This window comes from Podarcis filfolensis, assembly GCF_964270895.1.
Source record: "Podarcis filfolensis genome assembly, chromosome: 10".
In the NCBI taxonomy this organism is placed as follows: domain Eukaryota; kingdom Metazoa; phylum Chordata; class Lepidosauria; order Squamata; family Lacertidae; genus Podarcis; species Podarcis filfolensis.
Window position 1 is genome coordinate 4,101,749 of NC_139612.1, and position 17,245 is coordinate 4,118,993.

At 41.0% G+C, this 17,245-nt stretch overlaps 1 protein-coding gene across 4 annotated transcripts in view; it reads left to right on the plus strand.

Moving 5' to 3' along the window:
• Positions 1–17,245, plus strand: part of CACNA2D1 (calcium voltage-gated channel auxiliary subunit alpha2delta 1) — a 373,123-nt gene that overhangs the window by 346,202 nt on the left and 9,676 nt on the right. For 2 of the 4 annotated variants that reach the window (XM_083574975.1, XM_083574977.1), the window contains 8 exons: positions 896–967; positions 2,713–2,865; positions 3,478–3,530; positions 4,305–4,360; positions 4,447–4,576; positions 5,396–5,508; positions 7,220–7,302; positions 8,742–8,830. In XM_083574975.1, the coding sequence (XP_083431101.1) occupies positions 896–967; positions 2,713–2,865; positions 3,478–3,530; positions 4,305–4,360; positions 4,447–4,576; positions 5,396–5,508; positions 7,220–7,302; positions 8,742–8,830 (749 nt within the window). The remainder of the gene's footprint in view (positions 1–895; positions 968–2,712; positions 2,866–3,477; positions 3,531–4,304; positions 4,361–4,446; positions 4,577–5,395; positions 5,509–7,219; positions 7,303–8,741; positions 8,831–17,245) is intronic. The other 2 variants (XM_083574976.1, XM_083574978.1) reach the window with 1 other exon arrangement.

Here is a 17,245-nt window from a genome sequence, read left to right on the forward strand (position 1 = left end):
CCCTTGTCCTCTTATAATGGCAATGGCGCCCACCTGAGAGGTGTCGGAACTGAGTTCCGGTGAGTTCCAGCTGAAAAAAGCCCTGAGCACGAGACTCTTAATCTCCGGGTTGTGGGTTCAAGCCCCATGTTGGGCAAAAGATTCCTGCATTGCAGGGGTTGGACTAGATGACCCTTGTGGTCCCTTCCAACAATTCTGATTCTATGATCATCTTGCTGCCGTTGAGACATGTTTTCTTTGCACCAATCCAGAGATCTTATATGTGCTTATATGTGCACATCTAAACTGAGACTAAGATGAACAATCCCAGCTACTCATATTCATTCCCCTCTCTTGGGTGCTTTGTGTGATCTCCACGGCATCCAACTGAGTATAAAGATCCTGCCATCAAACCAATCATACAACAACAAAAATTGGAATCAAAATACATTATTAGAACATTGTCATTATTTATGAATGCAAACAACAGCAATGAAATAATTGGTGCTGTATCGAGAGAAAGATCAAATAAATAAGAGTTAAAAGCTGCATATGTTTCAATTCTGTCTTTAGCAGCTACAAGAGGAGAGTGACTGGTGCCAGTACTACAGTTTATGAGCAGATGGGGGGACAGGACAGTAGCCATTTCTTCATGAAATGATGGGCAATAGCAAATGATTTCTCCCTTTTTGTTTATCTTCAGTGAGTAATATGATCATTAGGAAAACTGCTAACTATTATTTTATAACTGGAAAGGTAACTACAACTGCAGTCCTATGCACATTTACCAGGTGGTAAAACTCATTCTCCTTAGGCTGGCACAGGGCTGGTGCTCAGCTCAACAAATATGTTCTGAATGGTGACTATAAAGCAAATAATAATTTCCCCCCTATTGTCCTCCTTGTCTTTCTTGCAGCATGTTGACTGTGTTATCCTTGATGATGGAGGATTTCTCTTGATGACAAATCAGGAATGGGATATGCAAGAGGTAAGTGTGATACAGATCAAGTTGTCTTACAATCAAAGTGCTGTCTATTTTATCAAATCAAATTACAAGTTTAAGTTTGACTTAAGATTTCAGATTTCATAATAACCAAATTAGAACAGCCAAGACAACTCTCTCATTCAAAATCTGTATCCATGACAAGAGTACAGAACTGTGCAAGCCAATCTTTTTTCCTTCACCCTTGATCATAAAGTGTGTTATGTGAAAATAGAACAGGGTACAAACTTAATGTTCACTTTTTGAAACATTAGGTGAACCCAAACACAGCAGTCCATTGAAACTTGCACTTCTCTGAATTTTGCATTGCAGTTCTCCAGCCAAGTCACGTTTACAAAAATTTATACACTAGGTTAAAATGTGCATAAAAACTTACACATTAATGAAGATTTTAAATTGCATTGCATTAGGGGACATTGCTTTGCATGAATGTGCTATGTTGGGCAAAGTTGCATGTAAATGCTCTTTTTAAGATAAATTCAGTGATGGGTTTTCCGGAAGACTGATGTGGAAATGAGAACTCATTGGAAAAATGAGAAACAGAGAGGAACCAAAGTGGACAGATTCACTTGTCTCTAGTTGTGGCTGATACACACCTGCCTTATGCATATCACTGAAAAGAGCATCAAATGAACCTCTGCTATGAACTTACACAAATGCGTCCCCCCTAATAATAATAATAATTTATACCCCGCCCATCTGGCTGGGTTTCCCCAGCCACTCTGGGCAGCTTCCAACAAAAGTTTAAAAATACATTAAAACATCAGTCATTAAAAACTTCCCTAAACAGGGCTGTCTTCAGATGTCTTCTAAACTATAATAATAATTTATTTATTTAAAAACTTTATATCCTGCCTTTCAAAAGTGCTCCAAAGGTGGCTTACATGTAAATAGAATACAGATTCCTAGACAAACTCAAAACATTATTATGCACACACCATCAATAAGTATATAATTTTGAATTTAAAACTCACCTGCTCTGCTCTCTGACTGAGCTGAAAGACTGAGCCTAAAACAAACCTTGTGTGTCCTAAGTGCAGTGAGTAGGACAGAACTGAGAGTGGGAGGGGAGTCGAAGGTGCTGCCCGGTGTGTGGGATGGAGAGGGAGGGAGGTCAGGGAAACAAAAAACAGCTTTATGTGTGCATGAAATGTATATAATATGCAAGCACACAGTTTTTGTTGTTCATTTTAAAAACGTGTATTTTAATGGAAACGAAGGGGAGGGGAACTTGAGTCAAATTGAGATCCAGAAGTGAGACATACATTAGAAAACAACTGTGTGGATTAGCCTGACATCAAAAGAAATTGTAATGTTCCATCCCTAGATCTAGCCTTCTTTAAATCTATACCTATAGAGTAGTTAACTATTGGGTTCAGGGTTTGAATTGATATGTCCTTTCTCCTTTTTTATTGCTCTTTTTACTTGGATGAAGAGCCTTGCATTTGTAATAATTCATTGCCATTCGGCCAAAGCTTCCAAGTATTCTCAGCTATATTGCACCCAGAATGTTGCTGGTTGCATTATTTGTTAATTTAAAAAAAGCACATTAAAAATAAGGTTTAATTTTTTTAATTATTGTTTTTTCTGTGTTTTTAACAATTCTTGTTTTAATCTGGAAGCCACATTGAGTCCTATCAGGGTGTAAATATAAGAACTATTATGTCTCCCAGTCTGTTTGAAGAGAATTGTCTTTCTTTCTTTTTAAACAATCTCTTTTCCTTCATTAGATCGGAAAATTCTTTGGTGAGATTGACCCTGGCCTCATGCGAAATCTCATCAACATGTCCTTATATGCCTTTAACAAGTCTTATGACTATCAGTCTGTGTGTGACCCAGAAGAAGAAGCAAAGCAAGGAGCCGGACTCCGCTCTGTCTATGTGGTCAGTATCCTCTTGCCAGGATGCAGATGGCGCTGTGGTCTAAACCACTGAGCCTCTTGGGCTTGCTGATCAGAAGGTCAGCGGTTCGAATCCCCGCGATGGAGTGAGGTCCCATTGCTATGTCCCAGCTCCTGCCAATCTAGCAGTTTGAAAGCACACCAGTGCAAGCAGGTGTACCACTGTGGCAGGAAGATAAACAGTGTTTCTGTGCACTCTGGTTTCCGTCACGGGTGTTCCGTTGCACCAGAAGCATTTTAGTCATGCTGGTCACATGACCCAGAAAGCTGTCTGTGGACAAATGCCGGCTCCCTCGGCCTGAAAGCAAGATGAGTGCCACAACCCCATAGTCACCTTTGACTGGACTTAACTGTCTAGGGGTCCTTTACTTTTACCTCTTGCCTTTGCCCAGTCAGTATTATCCCTCCGTGTGTTTAGACCAGTCTATGTGGTGCCCTCGCAATAGTATTGGACTACACCTCGCACCAGCCCCAGCCATCATGGCCAGGGGTCAGGGGTGACTGAAGTTGTAGTCCAACAAACAGCAGGAGGGAAGTGACTGTCCCCCATTCAGAGATTATCCTAACCTTATATCAATTGCTTTCTATTTTCTAGCCTACGATAGCAGACATGTTACATCTAGGGTGGTGGGCCTCTGCAGCCGCTTGGTAAGTTGAACTTTCCAGGTAGGGTTTGTTATACATTTGAACATGTGAGGGCCTTGACTGAGCGATGTATACAGAATGAATTTGCCCAGCTGAGATTTCACCCCACATTCTTCTTGTTCAAGTTTATTATGTAGAATTACTCAGTCTTTAGCTGAGCATTAAATAATGTCACTGCAAAATAGGGCTACAAAATCTTTTCCCAGCGGTTCCTGAAGATATTTACGAGGTGTGCAACTCAACATAAATTAAGAACCCTTGTTTTTGCAATGAAAGTGAACTTCTGCATTGGAGGGTAATCCAGAGAGGAAACCCAAACATGACTGAATAAACTGAAAAAACGGGTTATCAGTGATGATATCAGACACAGAGGTGTCTGGACTCAGTTTGGACCTTGGGGTGTTATTGTTCTTTTCACCTGCAAGTGGTTTCTTGAAATGTTATTTGTAATGAAATTTAGGAAGGGAGTTGGTAGGAAAGAGGGGGAAAGATGAAGGGGATCAGTTACCATTTAATAAGAAGAAAAGGGAAAAGGCAGAATTCAACAAATCCATGCAGTGAAACAGGGAAAGCTAGGCTTCAAAGAGGAGCAGGCGATCCCTCCCCTTCTTCCATTCCAGGAATGTCCTGTGCGTTTGCTCTGCCATCTCCTGCTCCAGTTCACACAGTGAATTCTCTGCCCCACTCCTAGAGCTAAAGCCTGCTTGATTTAGGCACTATCCTTCCTCACAGCTCCTTATATTCTCTTGTTCCATTGTTTCCCCCCTGTGTATCTAGGTCTATCTTGCAGCAGCTCTTTCTGGGCCTCACCTTCCCACGTTTTCTTAGTGCCGGTAAGTGAAGAATCAGGTGTCAGAGACATTCCTTTGCTTTCATAATCAAGCTTCTCACAGAGCTGAACATGTTCTCTTTCTCACAGTGGAAATGGAGGAGGAAGACTTCAGTGCCATCCCATCAAAACAGAGCTGCATTACAGTACAAACTCAGTATTTCTTTGCCAATGATGAAAAATCATTTTATGGCATTTTAGATTGCATAAACTGTTCTAGGTAAGCATTTCCGTAGAATTACGAAATTATGTCAAGTGCCTCTGATGCTTTCTTAATAGTGTTCTGATATTAAAGAAGCAACTGAGTTATTCATGTAAAACTATCAATTATGAAGTAGATATAGACACAGATGATATAAATATAGATGTGTAACCTACCATTCATCCTTATGGCTAACAGGACAGTGTACAAAAGGCATAGCCAGCAAATCTTACCAAAATAAAATACCAAAACTTCCCACATGCACATGGGTAATCAAATAAAGCACATTTTAAAACAACAGAAACAACAGAGCAGTTAAGAGAACAACACTTTAAATGCTCAAAATGCTTCAACAAATAAACAGGTTTTAACCTTGCACTAAAAAGATTGTAATATTGGTGCCAGTAATATTCACTGTGGGGTGAATATTCCACAGCTGTGGTGTCACCACAGAAAAGGCTCTCTCCCTTATTTCCATGTAACGTGTCTTAGTAAAGACACTCAAATATGTTTACCTTACTGCATTTATATATACTTCAATAGCAATGGGCATCATGTTTTACAGTCCATATTGCATATTGCTTGGAAATAGAAGGCTTGATTTTCTTGAGCAGAAGACAGGTTCTGAATATATAATATATATTATATATCTGTTCACTGCCCAGCTGAGGTGGGCAGATCTTTGCACAAAATCAGGTTATTTGTAGCTTATGGTGCAAAAGTTTCATTAAGCCTTTGGAGTTTACCTGGTTGTCAAAAGTACTTATAGAAAATTGCCTGCAAGTTCCTTTCTCCCCAGCATTAAACATTTGTTCTGTGCTTCATTTCTGTTTGCAGACTTTTTCATGCAGAGAAGATTTCCAATACAAATTTAGTATTCATAATGAGTGACACCAAACATATGTGCCGTCACTGTGATACAAGGCCACTGATGCAAGCAGAGAAGCCTGGTATCCTTTGAAGTTTAAGTTTATGCTGAATTTGTGTTTGCTCACAAAATAACACCACCACACATTTCTGTAGAACCCCCAGTATCTGATTTTTAGCTGCTCCTAAAACTTGGACGAGTTAGTGTATACACACACACACACACACACACACACACACATCTGGACTGGAAACTGTTTCTGTGAATAGTGGATCAACACAGGCATGTATCTCTTCCATTTCTCAGCTAATGTGAGATACCCACTCCATGCTAGCACCCTGCTTGGATGATCTTAATATATAACACAAACACAATATTGTTGGAATCAAAAACTCTTAAGAGAATGATTGACACACTTAAAGGAGGGAATTCAACATACCACTAAGGATATTGCTGCAGCAGCACAAGCATTTCTCCTTCCTTGATTTCCCCTCTCCTCCCCCTGTGGATTGTTCTGGGACTTCTCCAGACACAAAAACATCCAGGCGATTTGTTGGGCACACAGAAGGAAAGCCCCATTGCGCTAGCAGAAGTTCTTCTGCTAGCTTCTGTTAGCAGGCCTGATTAGTTTATTGTTGCCCAAAATTTCCATGTTTTGTTGTACAGTACATGATATGCTGCTTTGCCATACATTAATGTTCATTGATGTCAAGTAGTGATGACCTTTGGCCATGGTCTTCCCTGCCATGAAAACAGTAAAGATGTTCTAAATCTCACATATTGTGCTCACTCCTCCAAACACCCACACTTTGCCTTGATATTTCAGCCCCAATCCTCTCCATCTTCAAGCTAGGACCACACAAATTCCCTTTCAAGTTACCCTTTTCTCCCACCTACTTTGGACTTAAATTTATATGCTGCCTGTGGTATGAAAAGTTACAGGATCTCATCAGGAAGATATAGGACATGCATCAACTGGAAATGAAGCAGTATGTCTGCCACAGCTACTACAGGCATAAACAGTACTGAAATCAGAATCACATATAACTGCTCTGATATAATCATGAATGCACAATAAAAAGGGCACCTGGAGGGATAAATCCAGGCTTCTAATTTTTATTTGATGTCTAGCCAATCCAGGGGCTTCATAACTCAGGGGTTGATGTAGTACGCCATTTTCCCCTGCTCTGTTTGAATGGCCTCTGGTGTCTATACACCTGGGGTCTCTCCCAGCTCGAATTGACAAACCCAAATTCTCCAGGTTCAGCTTCCTTCAAATAGGCTGAACTGAATTGGCTGCCATTAATGAAGGAGAAGCATCATTTCCTGCTGGGGATCGTGGGACTTTAACACAACATTTGTAGCTAAGGAGAGGCCTGGCATGGTTTCTAGTGTGCTGTTAAGAGCCACACACTCTCTGGTATGCCCTCCACAAAACCTTTTTCACTAGGGAAGGAGGAGGACTGGCAGGGAAGGCAGAATGGTAGCTAAATAGGGCTTTCCAAGGGTTCACATTGAACACCCAAAATCCTTCATAGTTTCTCAAGCACTCAACTGGCACACTTGAAAAACACAGTTTATTGAGGGGTCTCACACATCTCTAGTCTCTACACACACAGTCCATAGCACCTCACTAGGTAAGGCTCCCAGTTCAAACCCTGCAATTCCTCACTCTCTCTGTGCTTCCTAGTTTGTCTTCCTCCTCCTCCTCCTCCTCTTCTTCTTCTTTCTTCTTCTTCTTCTTCTAGCAAATGTGAGCATTCCATTATCCATGTTCCTTAACTGACATTCAGATGAGGGGCCAAACCCCTGTGAAATGGTTCAGCAACCCAGATACAGAAAAGGGCCCGATGTCTGCTTTGATGATGATATTGACGTAAGTTTGCTTCTCTAAGAAATGGAGGAAATGCCTTCCCTGCACTAGAAAAAAAAAGTTATTTTAAATGATTAATTTGCACCTTGAAATGTCCATTGATGTTAACCTATCTTCCATTAAATTGACTGTTGACTCTGAATCATAGTCACTCTATTTCAAATGTTCCCATGATTAACATAAAATTAACAGCTGCTTTTTTCTGCGTTGCCTTTGCTGCAATTGCTGTGCTTTCACACATGATTCTTTTAAAGAGGGAGGTAGGGCAATATTTGCTACCATTCTGTGCATCATGGTAACTGCTTGGCAATCATGTCATCAGAACCTTTGAAAAAAAATGCCTAGAAAACTCTGTGGCTTTTCTTCTTGTCCTGAAGATGCAGTGTAGTTGCCTGGTCCCAGTCTTCCCTGTGAATAGTAGATCTAGTGGTTCAAAAGTAAGGGGTGGTGAAGCTGTGGCCCTCCAGATGTTTCAGTCCTAGCCAGGTCAGAGATGATGGAAGTCCAACAACTTGGGGGGAACTGGGTTCACAGGTTCACAGCCCCAGATCTAGATTAATTGGATTAATTGTAAGGGTTGCCATATTGTGGTTCCATGGACAGTGAGGTGGTTGAGGAGTGAGCAGGTAGTGAGTAAAGGCTATGAGACATGTGTTGGATTGAAATTAGACCACAAATTTATTTTGCATTGGCGTTGGGCGTGTAGCCAATGATCAACCAACCCACTTGCTGGTTGATTGACAGCTGTGGTTGACCATCGTTAGCGGTCCTCCATGGTGTGAACTGCTTTGGGTGTGCCCTGTAGCCCATCTGCCCTTGACTTGGGCTTCTGGATAGGAAGCCCCACCCTCCAAGATTCCTTAAGGGAACCCCCCTTTCCTCCCATTCCTGCTAATGATCCAACCCAATGCCTCTTCTGCCACTAGAGTTGGTGATCCTGGTAGAAATTATTCCTGTACCAAAATCTGAGAGTCCCAGATCTAGACTATACTATACATATTTTTTTAAAGAACATGAACACAAATGGGTATTTTTTTGTTGTAAAGTGTTTGCCACATTGAGAACATTGGAGCACCCAATTTTAACAGTAAGAAAACATTCATGTGCTGGAGATAGTTGGCGGCAATATTGGGAGAAACAACTGTTAGCCCATCTCCATGCTCTTGATCCTGGATCTGTTGTGTGTGAAAGTACAAGGAGTCTTGCTCACTAGCTTGTTGTGCTATTATCTGTGTTAACTGTGTCTTCTGTAGTTGTATTAGTGTAATATTTTACTTAAGTTTACTTTGCAATCCTCACTGTGAAATTCTTTGCTCTTGGGTGAATGCTTTCACATTAACTCTGCTAACTGCCAGCAAACTGCATGAAATCTCATCTTGTATGTGTTTCTTTCTGTGTTTTCTTTCCTTTCCTCTACTTGCTATTTTGCCCGTTATTAATAGGATCAGCCTATATGCACAACGAGTCGTGCCTCTGCCATGATGTCCGCTCCTATCTCCATTTTTCTGCAAGTTTTCATGTGGTGTGGATGGTCAGTTACTTTCTCTAATTTTGTGTTTCATTTTGTTTTTCAAAGTTTAGCATTTTTGTTAGTGTATCACAGAAACATGTATTAATTGGGGTGGTGGTGGGGAAAATAACTTGGAGCAAATGGCTTTATTTATTTATTGGGCTTGTTCAGGAGCTATTTCCCCCTGAGAATAGATTGGGAGCACATCCTCCTTTCCTGAATGGGAGAGTCTGTGGTTATTTGAAAAGGGTTTAATCTTCTGGGTAGTAATTCAGTTAATTTAGACATTCCATTCTCTCTGTGGCAAGTAGAGAGGCTGCACTCCCAAGGATAATCGGGGAAGACAGATACAGTTCTAAAGAGGCCCATTGGGTCATGGGCCACAAGACCCATGGAAGTGAATCCTATTGTTTCAGAACTTGCTTAGAATCACAACCTGAAGACAGAACTGTATTGCCTATTGTTCTTTCCTGGTCCAGCACTGTAGCAGATTGCTAACTTGAAGACTTCACAGCCCACCCTTGTTGCTCCTAAGGAGCGGTCTGTGATAGAGCACACCAGGTTCAGTCCCTAGCAAATTTCATGATATAAGAGACTTCTCATTCTCTGAGTCTCAGGACTTCTGGTGGCCAGTTAGGATAGATGGAATTTGCCCAGAGGGACCACCACAACTGCTCCTGACAATCCTTTGTTACTTATTTTGTATCCATGATAAGAAATCTGAAAAAGTTTGAATTTCTAAATTAGAGTCATGGCGACATTCTTAGTTGTTGGGAGGGTTGTGAAACCAATACAATAGAGACTATTCATGTTTTGTTCTTGTTCCCATTAAGAGGTACGACTTCACAATGCCGGCACTAGCCTTTTTTCTGAGCCTAACAAAGGAAACAAGCAAACTAAAACAGTATATTAAATATAATATTTAAATATAGTGAGCTAAAATTAAAAAGCTGTTGCTGCCTAAGAGTGCATGCATTTTTAACATTTTCTTTCAATAAGGGACTTGTGGCATTTTCACAATCATACAGCTGGACTACACAGTACAAAGCGAACACAATATTTTCAACATTGAACTTGCTTTGTAATATTAAGCTGCTCTTTCCTTGTGAACCATACTTTCCTGTGATTTTCCCTCAGTTGGTATCTGAGGCTAGAAGCAGCGAAGCGAAAGAGAAATTTGTCTGGGGGGGGCACACCTCTGAGGGGTTAATCAGTAAGGCAGGGGAGTTAAGCACCCCTTCCCTTCTGCTGCTGGTTCCATCTGTCTTCGGAGTCAATGGAGTGCACTTCTAGGGGTAAAGTCAAACTGCTGTGTTAGCATCACTCAAGTTACTTCCATAGAAGTCCATAGAAGTCCTAGGTTGCCTAGATGACAAGGCCCACTCTCAGCCTCACGGATGTGGTCCAAAGGAAAGCACCAGCTTGGCTGCAGGAGTTGCCCATAGGAGGCGTACATAGTGCTATCCAACTGTCTTAGGAACTCTACTCCAGATTTGTGTAGGGTTTACTCCTGAGTCTTTTCTTCTCCAGATGATTTCCTGCCAGGCAGCAAAGGTTTAGGACCAGAATTTTTCTTCTCCTAGATGGGCTACCTAGCCTGGTTGACGAGCCCTGTATGGGGAACCTCTTCCCCCCCCCCAATGCCCCTTTACATTTATGTCATGTGAGAAATGGTTGAGACACATGTGTTTTCCCATATACCACGTCATTCCACCCTGAAAACCCTCAGTCCTTATTTGTGCATAGTGCTGAGGACAGGATCCTAGTTGTTGGAAATTGTATGTTTTATAGACAAGGTTAATCCTTCTTTTAATAGGCTGGATCTAGACACATCAAAGAAGTGTTTCAGTTTAAAGCACTGTAAATTTAAACAGGGAAAACAGATACAGAAAAATGGGACTCCACACCGCCATCTTTACCAGTATATCTGAGCCCATATTTTCAGGCAATTTTACCTGCTGCAAAACACATCCTTCAAACAGGGCAAATTCTACAATTCTATGGCCTCAGGAGGAGTGGGGTGCTGCCACCCCACCCCCACCTTAGAAATAAGTGAGTGCCCTCATTCATCAGGTATCAGGTAGATGTTCATTTAATCTAGTGAAGTAACAGGTGTGCCTCTCCTTCCACCCAAGCCTAGTGCATCATGTGAACTATGTGCTTCACATGGAGTCTTCTATGTGCAAAAGCTGGCACACTTTGTATGGCAAATCTCTCCCACACGTGTGGTTCTAGTATCTGGTGAAAGCAGTGCATCTTGCCCCATGGGATTTTGATCATCACCTGGTAAGTGCATGACCTGGCTAACTTCCAGCCATTGTTACCATGGGCTGAGGTGGTCCTGGTCATACTAACTCAGGCTGCAGAGCTCAGCATATGCTGGCCTTTTTATGTACCACCACAACTGCTCCTAAAGCTACTCTAATAAGAGCTCATCTCGGCAGAACTTGGCAAAGTTCTGCTTGTGATATTGGCATGCTTATGGCCATCTCAGTGCATTTGAGTCACAGCTAGAAGTTGTCACAGATTAACAAACTCTTTTCTTATTTATTTAATTTATGGGAAGCTCTAATAAAAACCAGATTCCCCAGGAAAGGATTCCCCTGGGAAGCTCAAACTAAAAACAGATACTTAATTTTATTAGGTATATTTGTTTTTTTAAACTGTTGATTTTGATAACTTTACATTATCTACTTGTTTAAAGTTTGATAACTTTACATTATCTGCTGTTGATTTTATCGGTATTTTTATCGGTATTTCCTTGTAAACTGCTTAGAGGTGGTTGTTTTCTGATTAAGCAGTATATGAATAGGGTTCCTAGACAGTCCTCCTTGCCAGCCACTCACCAGACCCCGACCAACTTGGCTTCAGCATAATTTGCTGCACCATGTGGCATCTGAAGATGCCTTAAGCAACCAGGACGTTACATACAAAGGCATAGCTTGTGATATTGCAGAGCTATATACTAATTATACTGGTATGTGATAATGCATATTTTTCTATATAATAAATTACTATATAATATATAATACAGAATATTGTGTGTATGCCCTATAATGGATATTTGATTACAAGCACTGTATGCCTGCTGAACTGGGGTGAAGATGGATGAAACATAAACATGGCTCACATAAAACTTTTTAGCTGCTGTGCAAACTGTTTCCAGCAAATGAAGTGTTTTCTAGTCATCTGTCTGAATCTTCCTCTGTAGTTCAGTGAGGCATTTTGCATTTTTAGAACACTGTTTGAATGTTCAGTTCTTAATTCTTCACCTTTATTGGTTTAAAAAGGAAACTGCTCCAGGAAATGAGTGGAGCAGGTTTTCTCTTAGAAAGGTCGGGGTTGCTGGGCAATCACTGCTTCTGCTCTAGGATTGCAGGACTCCAGTTTTCAGAGGTCAAGCTTGGAGAAGGAAGGTACATTTGGACTCCAAGTAGTGAGGGTATTTCCAGAACAGCCCTACTGCTCTTACATCAATCCTTACCCTTAACTTATCTTCCCAGAGTCCCACTAGAGGGAGACATCATCCTGGCCATCTCTTAACATTGAATAGAGAAAAATCATAAAAGTGGGAATGGGTTTCTGTTTGTGTTGTGCATGTAGGCACGCACACACACACACACCTTAAGAACAGTTGCTAGACTTGATATCTGATGTCCATCTCTAGAGATGCACTGTTTCTTCAAGATATTGCGGGTGGGAGACAAATTAGTTTCTGGCATTTGTTTACCTTCTGTTGTGCACAGCTTGTTTAATAACTTTTTGAAAATTAACTTCGTATTCTAAATAGACTCATAAACACTCTTTATTCTACGGGCATGAAACGAAAAGACCACCTGTGCCCCAGTGGCTTCAAGTTACAAAAAAAGGAGATTCCGACCAAACATCAGAAAAAAAAACTTTCTGACAGTGAGAGCCTATTTGACAGTGGAATCTCTCGGGAGGTTGTGGAGGTTTGTAAGCAGAGTTTGGATGGCCACCTGTCATGGACACTTTAGCTGAGATTCCTGCATTGCAGGGGGTTAGACTAGATGACATTTGGGGTCACTTTCATCTCCACAATTCTATGATTCTATGAAAACTATCCCACCCCATTCTTTATCCAGAAGCCACCTGCCCCAATCTTCTACCAAGGATCAGGAGACCCTTCTGAATGGGGTTGAGATGAGGAGGAAGGGGGGAATGGCCCCAAATGACACCTTCTGTGGGCAGGTTTTCAGTGATCCTCATTTTCTCCTCTACGCTGTCGTTTCACAATCCACTCCATTCAGCAAGGTCTCCAGAACCTGATAAGAGACTGTGGGGGCTTCAGGGGGAGCTGTTTGGGGAAATTTTCACCCTGTGCAACCCCTTCCACAGGCATTTCTTTTGCTCTGAGAAGGCGCTCTGGCAAACGTCAATGGGATGTGTGGGGTGAAGATGCTTTGCACTGCCCCTCCCTGGTGATCCTCTTTTCTTTTTTAAAATAATTTTTATTGATTTTAGCATACAAATTATAAAACATACCACATAGTTTAACACTTATTCAGACTTATTGGACTTCCATCAGCACCTCTGATGATCCTCCGCCTTAATCACTTCTTATGCATTTCTTAACTTTATATTGCCTTTACATCTCTTAACATATCATCCCCCCTTCTCCATTTTTGCAATACTTCCAATAATACACCTAACAAAACTTCTTGCAAACCTACAAACGTCGTCTGGTCACCCTCCCTGGTGATCCTCAAAGGGATGTGGCAGGGCCCTGAATTCTGGAGGAGCCTGACCCCTTCCTTGAAAATATGGGGGGTTGCCCCCTGCCCCCCCCATGGTGCCCCTGAGCAACAATGTGGCACAATCACTACAGGGGGGTTGTTTTAGCTTGGCTTCACTTGGTGAGTGCAATTTGAAAACGGGTCCTGCTATATTTTCCTACATGTTTCATATGGGAGTACATGCCCGGCCTTTTCTTGAGGTCAGTGAAGTCATCCCAGTGAAGCCTTGAATATTTAATTCCTTGCAAGACTCCACTGAAACATACAAAATGCACCAGCAGCCATTTTTATTCCTTCAGACATTACCTTGAATTGCTGCTCTCCCTCGATTGCACCCAAGCTGTCTCCCGTTAATGCCTGCAACTTCTGCGAGATAGTTGTGCTGAGGGATGTACATCACCTGCAACACTCCCTCCCAGTTTGGGTTGTGCGTAACTAGTACCATGCATAACCATACCATCCTGCCGCTGCAAGTAATGCATGAAGCGGGCGTTAGAGAAAGAGAAACCACCCTCTGTGCCCTGCTCTGCCCAGCCTGCCTCAAGCATGGCTTGGACTTAAAGCAACACAATCCGTTTTGAACAGGAGAGCACAACTATCCCTTCCTCATAATCACTTGTCAGTGTATCATTGGCTGAGAAGCACTCAGGAGGGGAAATGAATCAGGAGATATGCTAAACCTCAGTGATCATTCACAGGAAATGTGTATTTCCCAGTTCTGCTTTGATTTCTTGGGCAGGATCCCAACCTGCGGATGGCGCAACACAGTGATAGGTTTCTTGGAGTGGAAGGCGGAACTGGTAGTCTCCAGACCAGGGGAGACCTCATGCAGCTGGTGACAGTTTTGAAACTTGCAGCATAGGAAGAATGGCAACCTGCAAAACAAACTTTTAATTTAAAACTTCTCCATTAATTCTGATTAGAATTAATGTTGGCAGAGATGTACTCACCAAGGGCTTTAACGGGCGTTTGGCATGTCTTAGTGCAACATCACCCTCACAAAACAATGAACCAAAGTTTAAATGGACGGAAAAGCCATGTTTTGCGAAAACTAAACAGCTCCCAATAAAAAATTGTGTAAACAAGTGTTATCTCTGAATGCTTCAAAACTTTTTGTAATGAATATTGCAAAAGACCAACAGCTAAACACGGCTTGAAGCTGCCTGAAGCAGTGAGGAGAAGGAAGAGCACAAAGACACAAGTAGGAGGCCCAGAGAAAGCACATTGTTGCTTTTAATTTTACTCTTCCTACTTAATTAATTCTTTTTCATTTCCTAATGGGAGGGGGCAGTGCTGACAAAAGCCTAACTAATTTCTTTTCTGCAATTAGCCCTGGGTTCAGGAGCAACAAAAGGCTATAATGGGTATTAAATGATCCTGCAAAGCTACAATAACATATTGAGTCAGAGGCTTACATGTGATCTCTTTTGGATGTGCATTTTAACACTAATTTTTTTAATGAGGTCAAAGATTCTCTGGACATCCCAGAAGTGCTACTAAGTTCCTTGCCAACATTATGAGTTATCTGCACTTTCTGAAGGCAAATCTATAAGGGTTTTTTTGGCTTCCTCTTGCTTGAGTCACTCACTATTAAGTTCCACAGAACCTTTCTGCAGAATTTGTATGTGCACTAAGTACGAATGCAGAATAGCCTCCTAGCAGAAATACTGGGCAAACTTCATCTCTAGACACATGTACATTTCAAGCAAATAAAAACCCATTGCAGAGAAATTTGCATTAGGAAAGACACAAGCTGAAAGAGCTAAGCCACATTTTTAGATTATCAGCAAATAGTATGCCAGCTTCCATGAAGTAATCATGTGAGCAACACAGATGTAGCAAGAAGCTATGTGGACCATCCTCTGCCAATGTGAAAGAAGATAAGTGCCACAAGATACACCACAAGATGCTGCCAGTGCATTCCTCCAGCTTAAGAGATCCAGTTCTCCCCGAGGGTAACCCAGCCTAGTGATGCTTCTCTCCAAAGCTCCATCCCATGCCTGGTTTAGAGATATTAGGAATATTGGATAGAGATACAGCAAACCCAGTTTAGTGTGCTTTCTGTGTCTCTGGAGGCACACTGAATATTTCAGGACTGTAAATGTTTTTCACTTGGTAGGACACTACACTACACTCACTCACACACACACCTGGAAAGATTTATCCTTTAATTTTAAATTGCAAACACTGACCAAGTTCCAACACTTCAAGGAGCTGAGATGCTCACACTCTTCTGACATACTGTTTGCCTTCAGATAAATATTTTTGAAGAGATTCCTATGAATTCATACATCTGAGAGCTGTTCTGTTGGATTCAGACATCCCCATATATTTTCTTCTTTAAAAAAAATTCCATGTGAATAACCATTTCTGAAACAGCATTTTCCGTGCAGATGATTCCACAGTAGTCATTCCAAAAATACTCTAGTGCAGAGTAGAAGTTACAGTAGAAACTAGTTCTTCAGACATATTTCATTCCTTATCTTGTTGGAAGTTTCCTTGTCCATGTCTCTTAATTCTTTATTTCATTCTAATCTTGGCTGGGCCATTTCTACCCTTTGTATAAATCTTCAGATGCTTTGAAAATCAAACATTCATATGCATAATCTAAACTACATATCATTTTTAGTGAAAGGGAGCTTTCAAAATTCTTTTAATAAATACACTTGCTATCTAGAAAAATCTTAACAAATAAATTGGCAAGAGATCTTAAGATTTTTGAATGATAATATTTACGGTAGATATTATTTTTAAAAATATACAAATAAAAAACGGAACAAGAAAAATAGCATTACTCACATAGGCATGTTTCCAAAGGTGTCTGCATCAGGCAGGATCCTGCTGCCACATCCCATACTGTTTTAAAAAGTTCTACAGTCCTAAGGAGAGCAGCTTTTGCAGGGAAGACATGGGGGAACTGCAGTGGGTGGGCATGATCATCAAAAAGGAAAGTGTGCATGAAAGAAAGTGTGTTCTGCTCAGGCAGAAATACATTTGGAGGCATGTCATAATAGTTAATGCTGAGTTAAAGCAGCAGCAGCAGCAACAACAACAACAACAAAAGATTTCATTTATTCAAAATAATATTAAATCAGCTGTAAAGTGCCTTGCCGTATGTTCTTTTCATGCACAACTCCATCCCGAAAAATTATAAAGGGAGACCAAGTTTCAGAAAAACAACTGGATGAGCATAGCTTCCCATCCCACAACCATCTGGAACATGTTAACGTATTCATTAAAGCAGTCTGCAACACTTTTCTCAACCACTCAAGCCATTTTTCCAAAATTTTGCCAGTAAAGATTCTGGCTGTCAACTAACAGAGTAAGTTTTAGTTCACTGAACAAGCTTACTAATGGGGTTATACTGGATTTTATAAAAATGTATATTCTTAATCACTCCTAAGATATTTTGCCAATACATTTTCAGCCTCCTATGTCTCCACCATGTGTGAAGATAGGTGGCATCCACTCAACGATATCTTCCACAATTCCCAGGCAGCATATATTTTTGTTAATTTGGGAGGTTTAAGTTTTCTAGAAGTCTTCTCTCAAAAATATGTGTAAAGAATAGCTATGATGAAACTTGCATATAAAATTCCAATGTTCTTCTAACTTGAGCATCTCCAGAACTCTTTCTCATTACCTGATTATATATTGCTTCATTTTATTATCAGTAGAA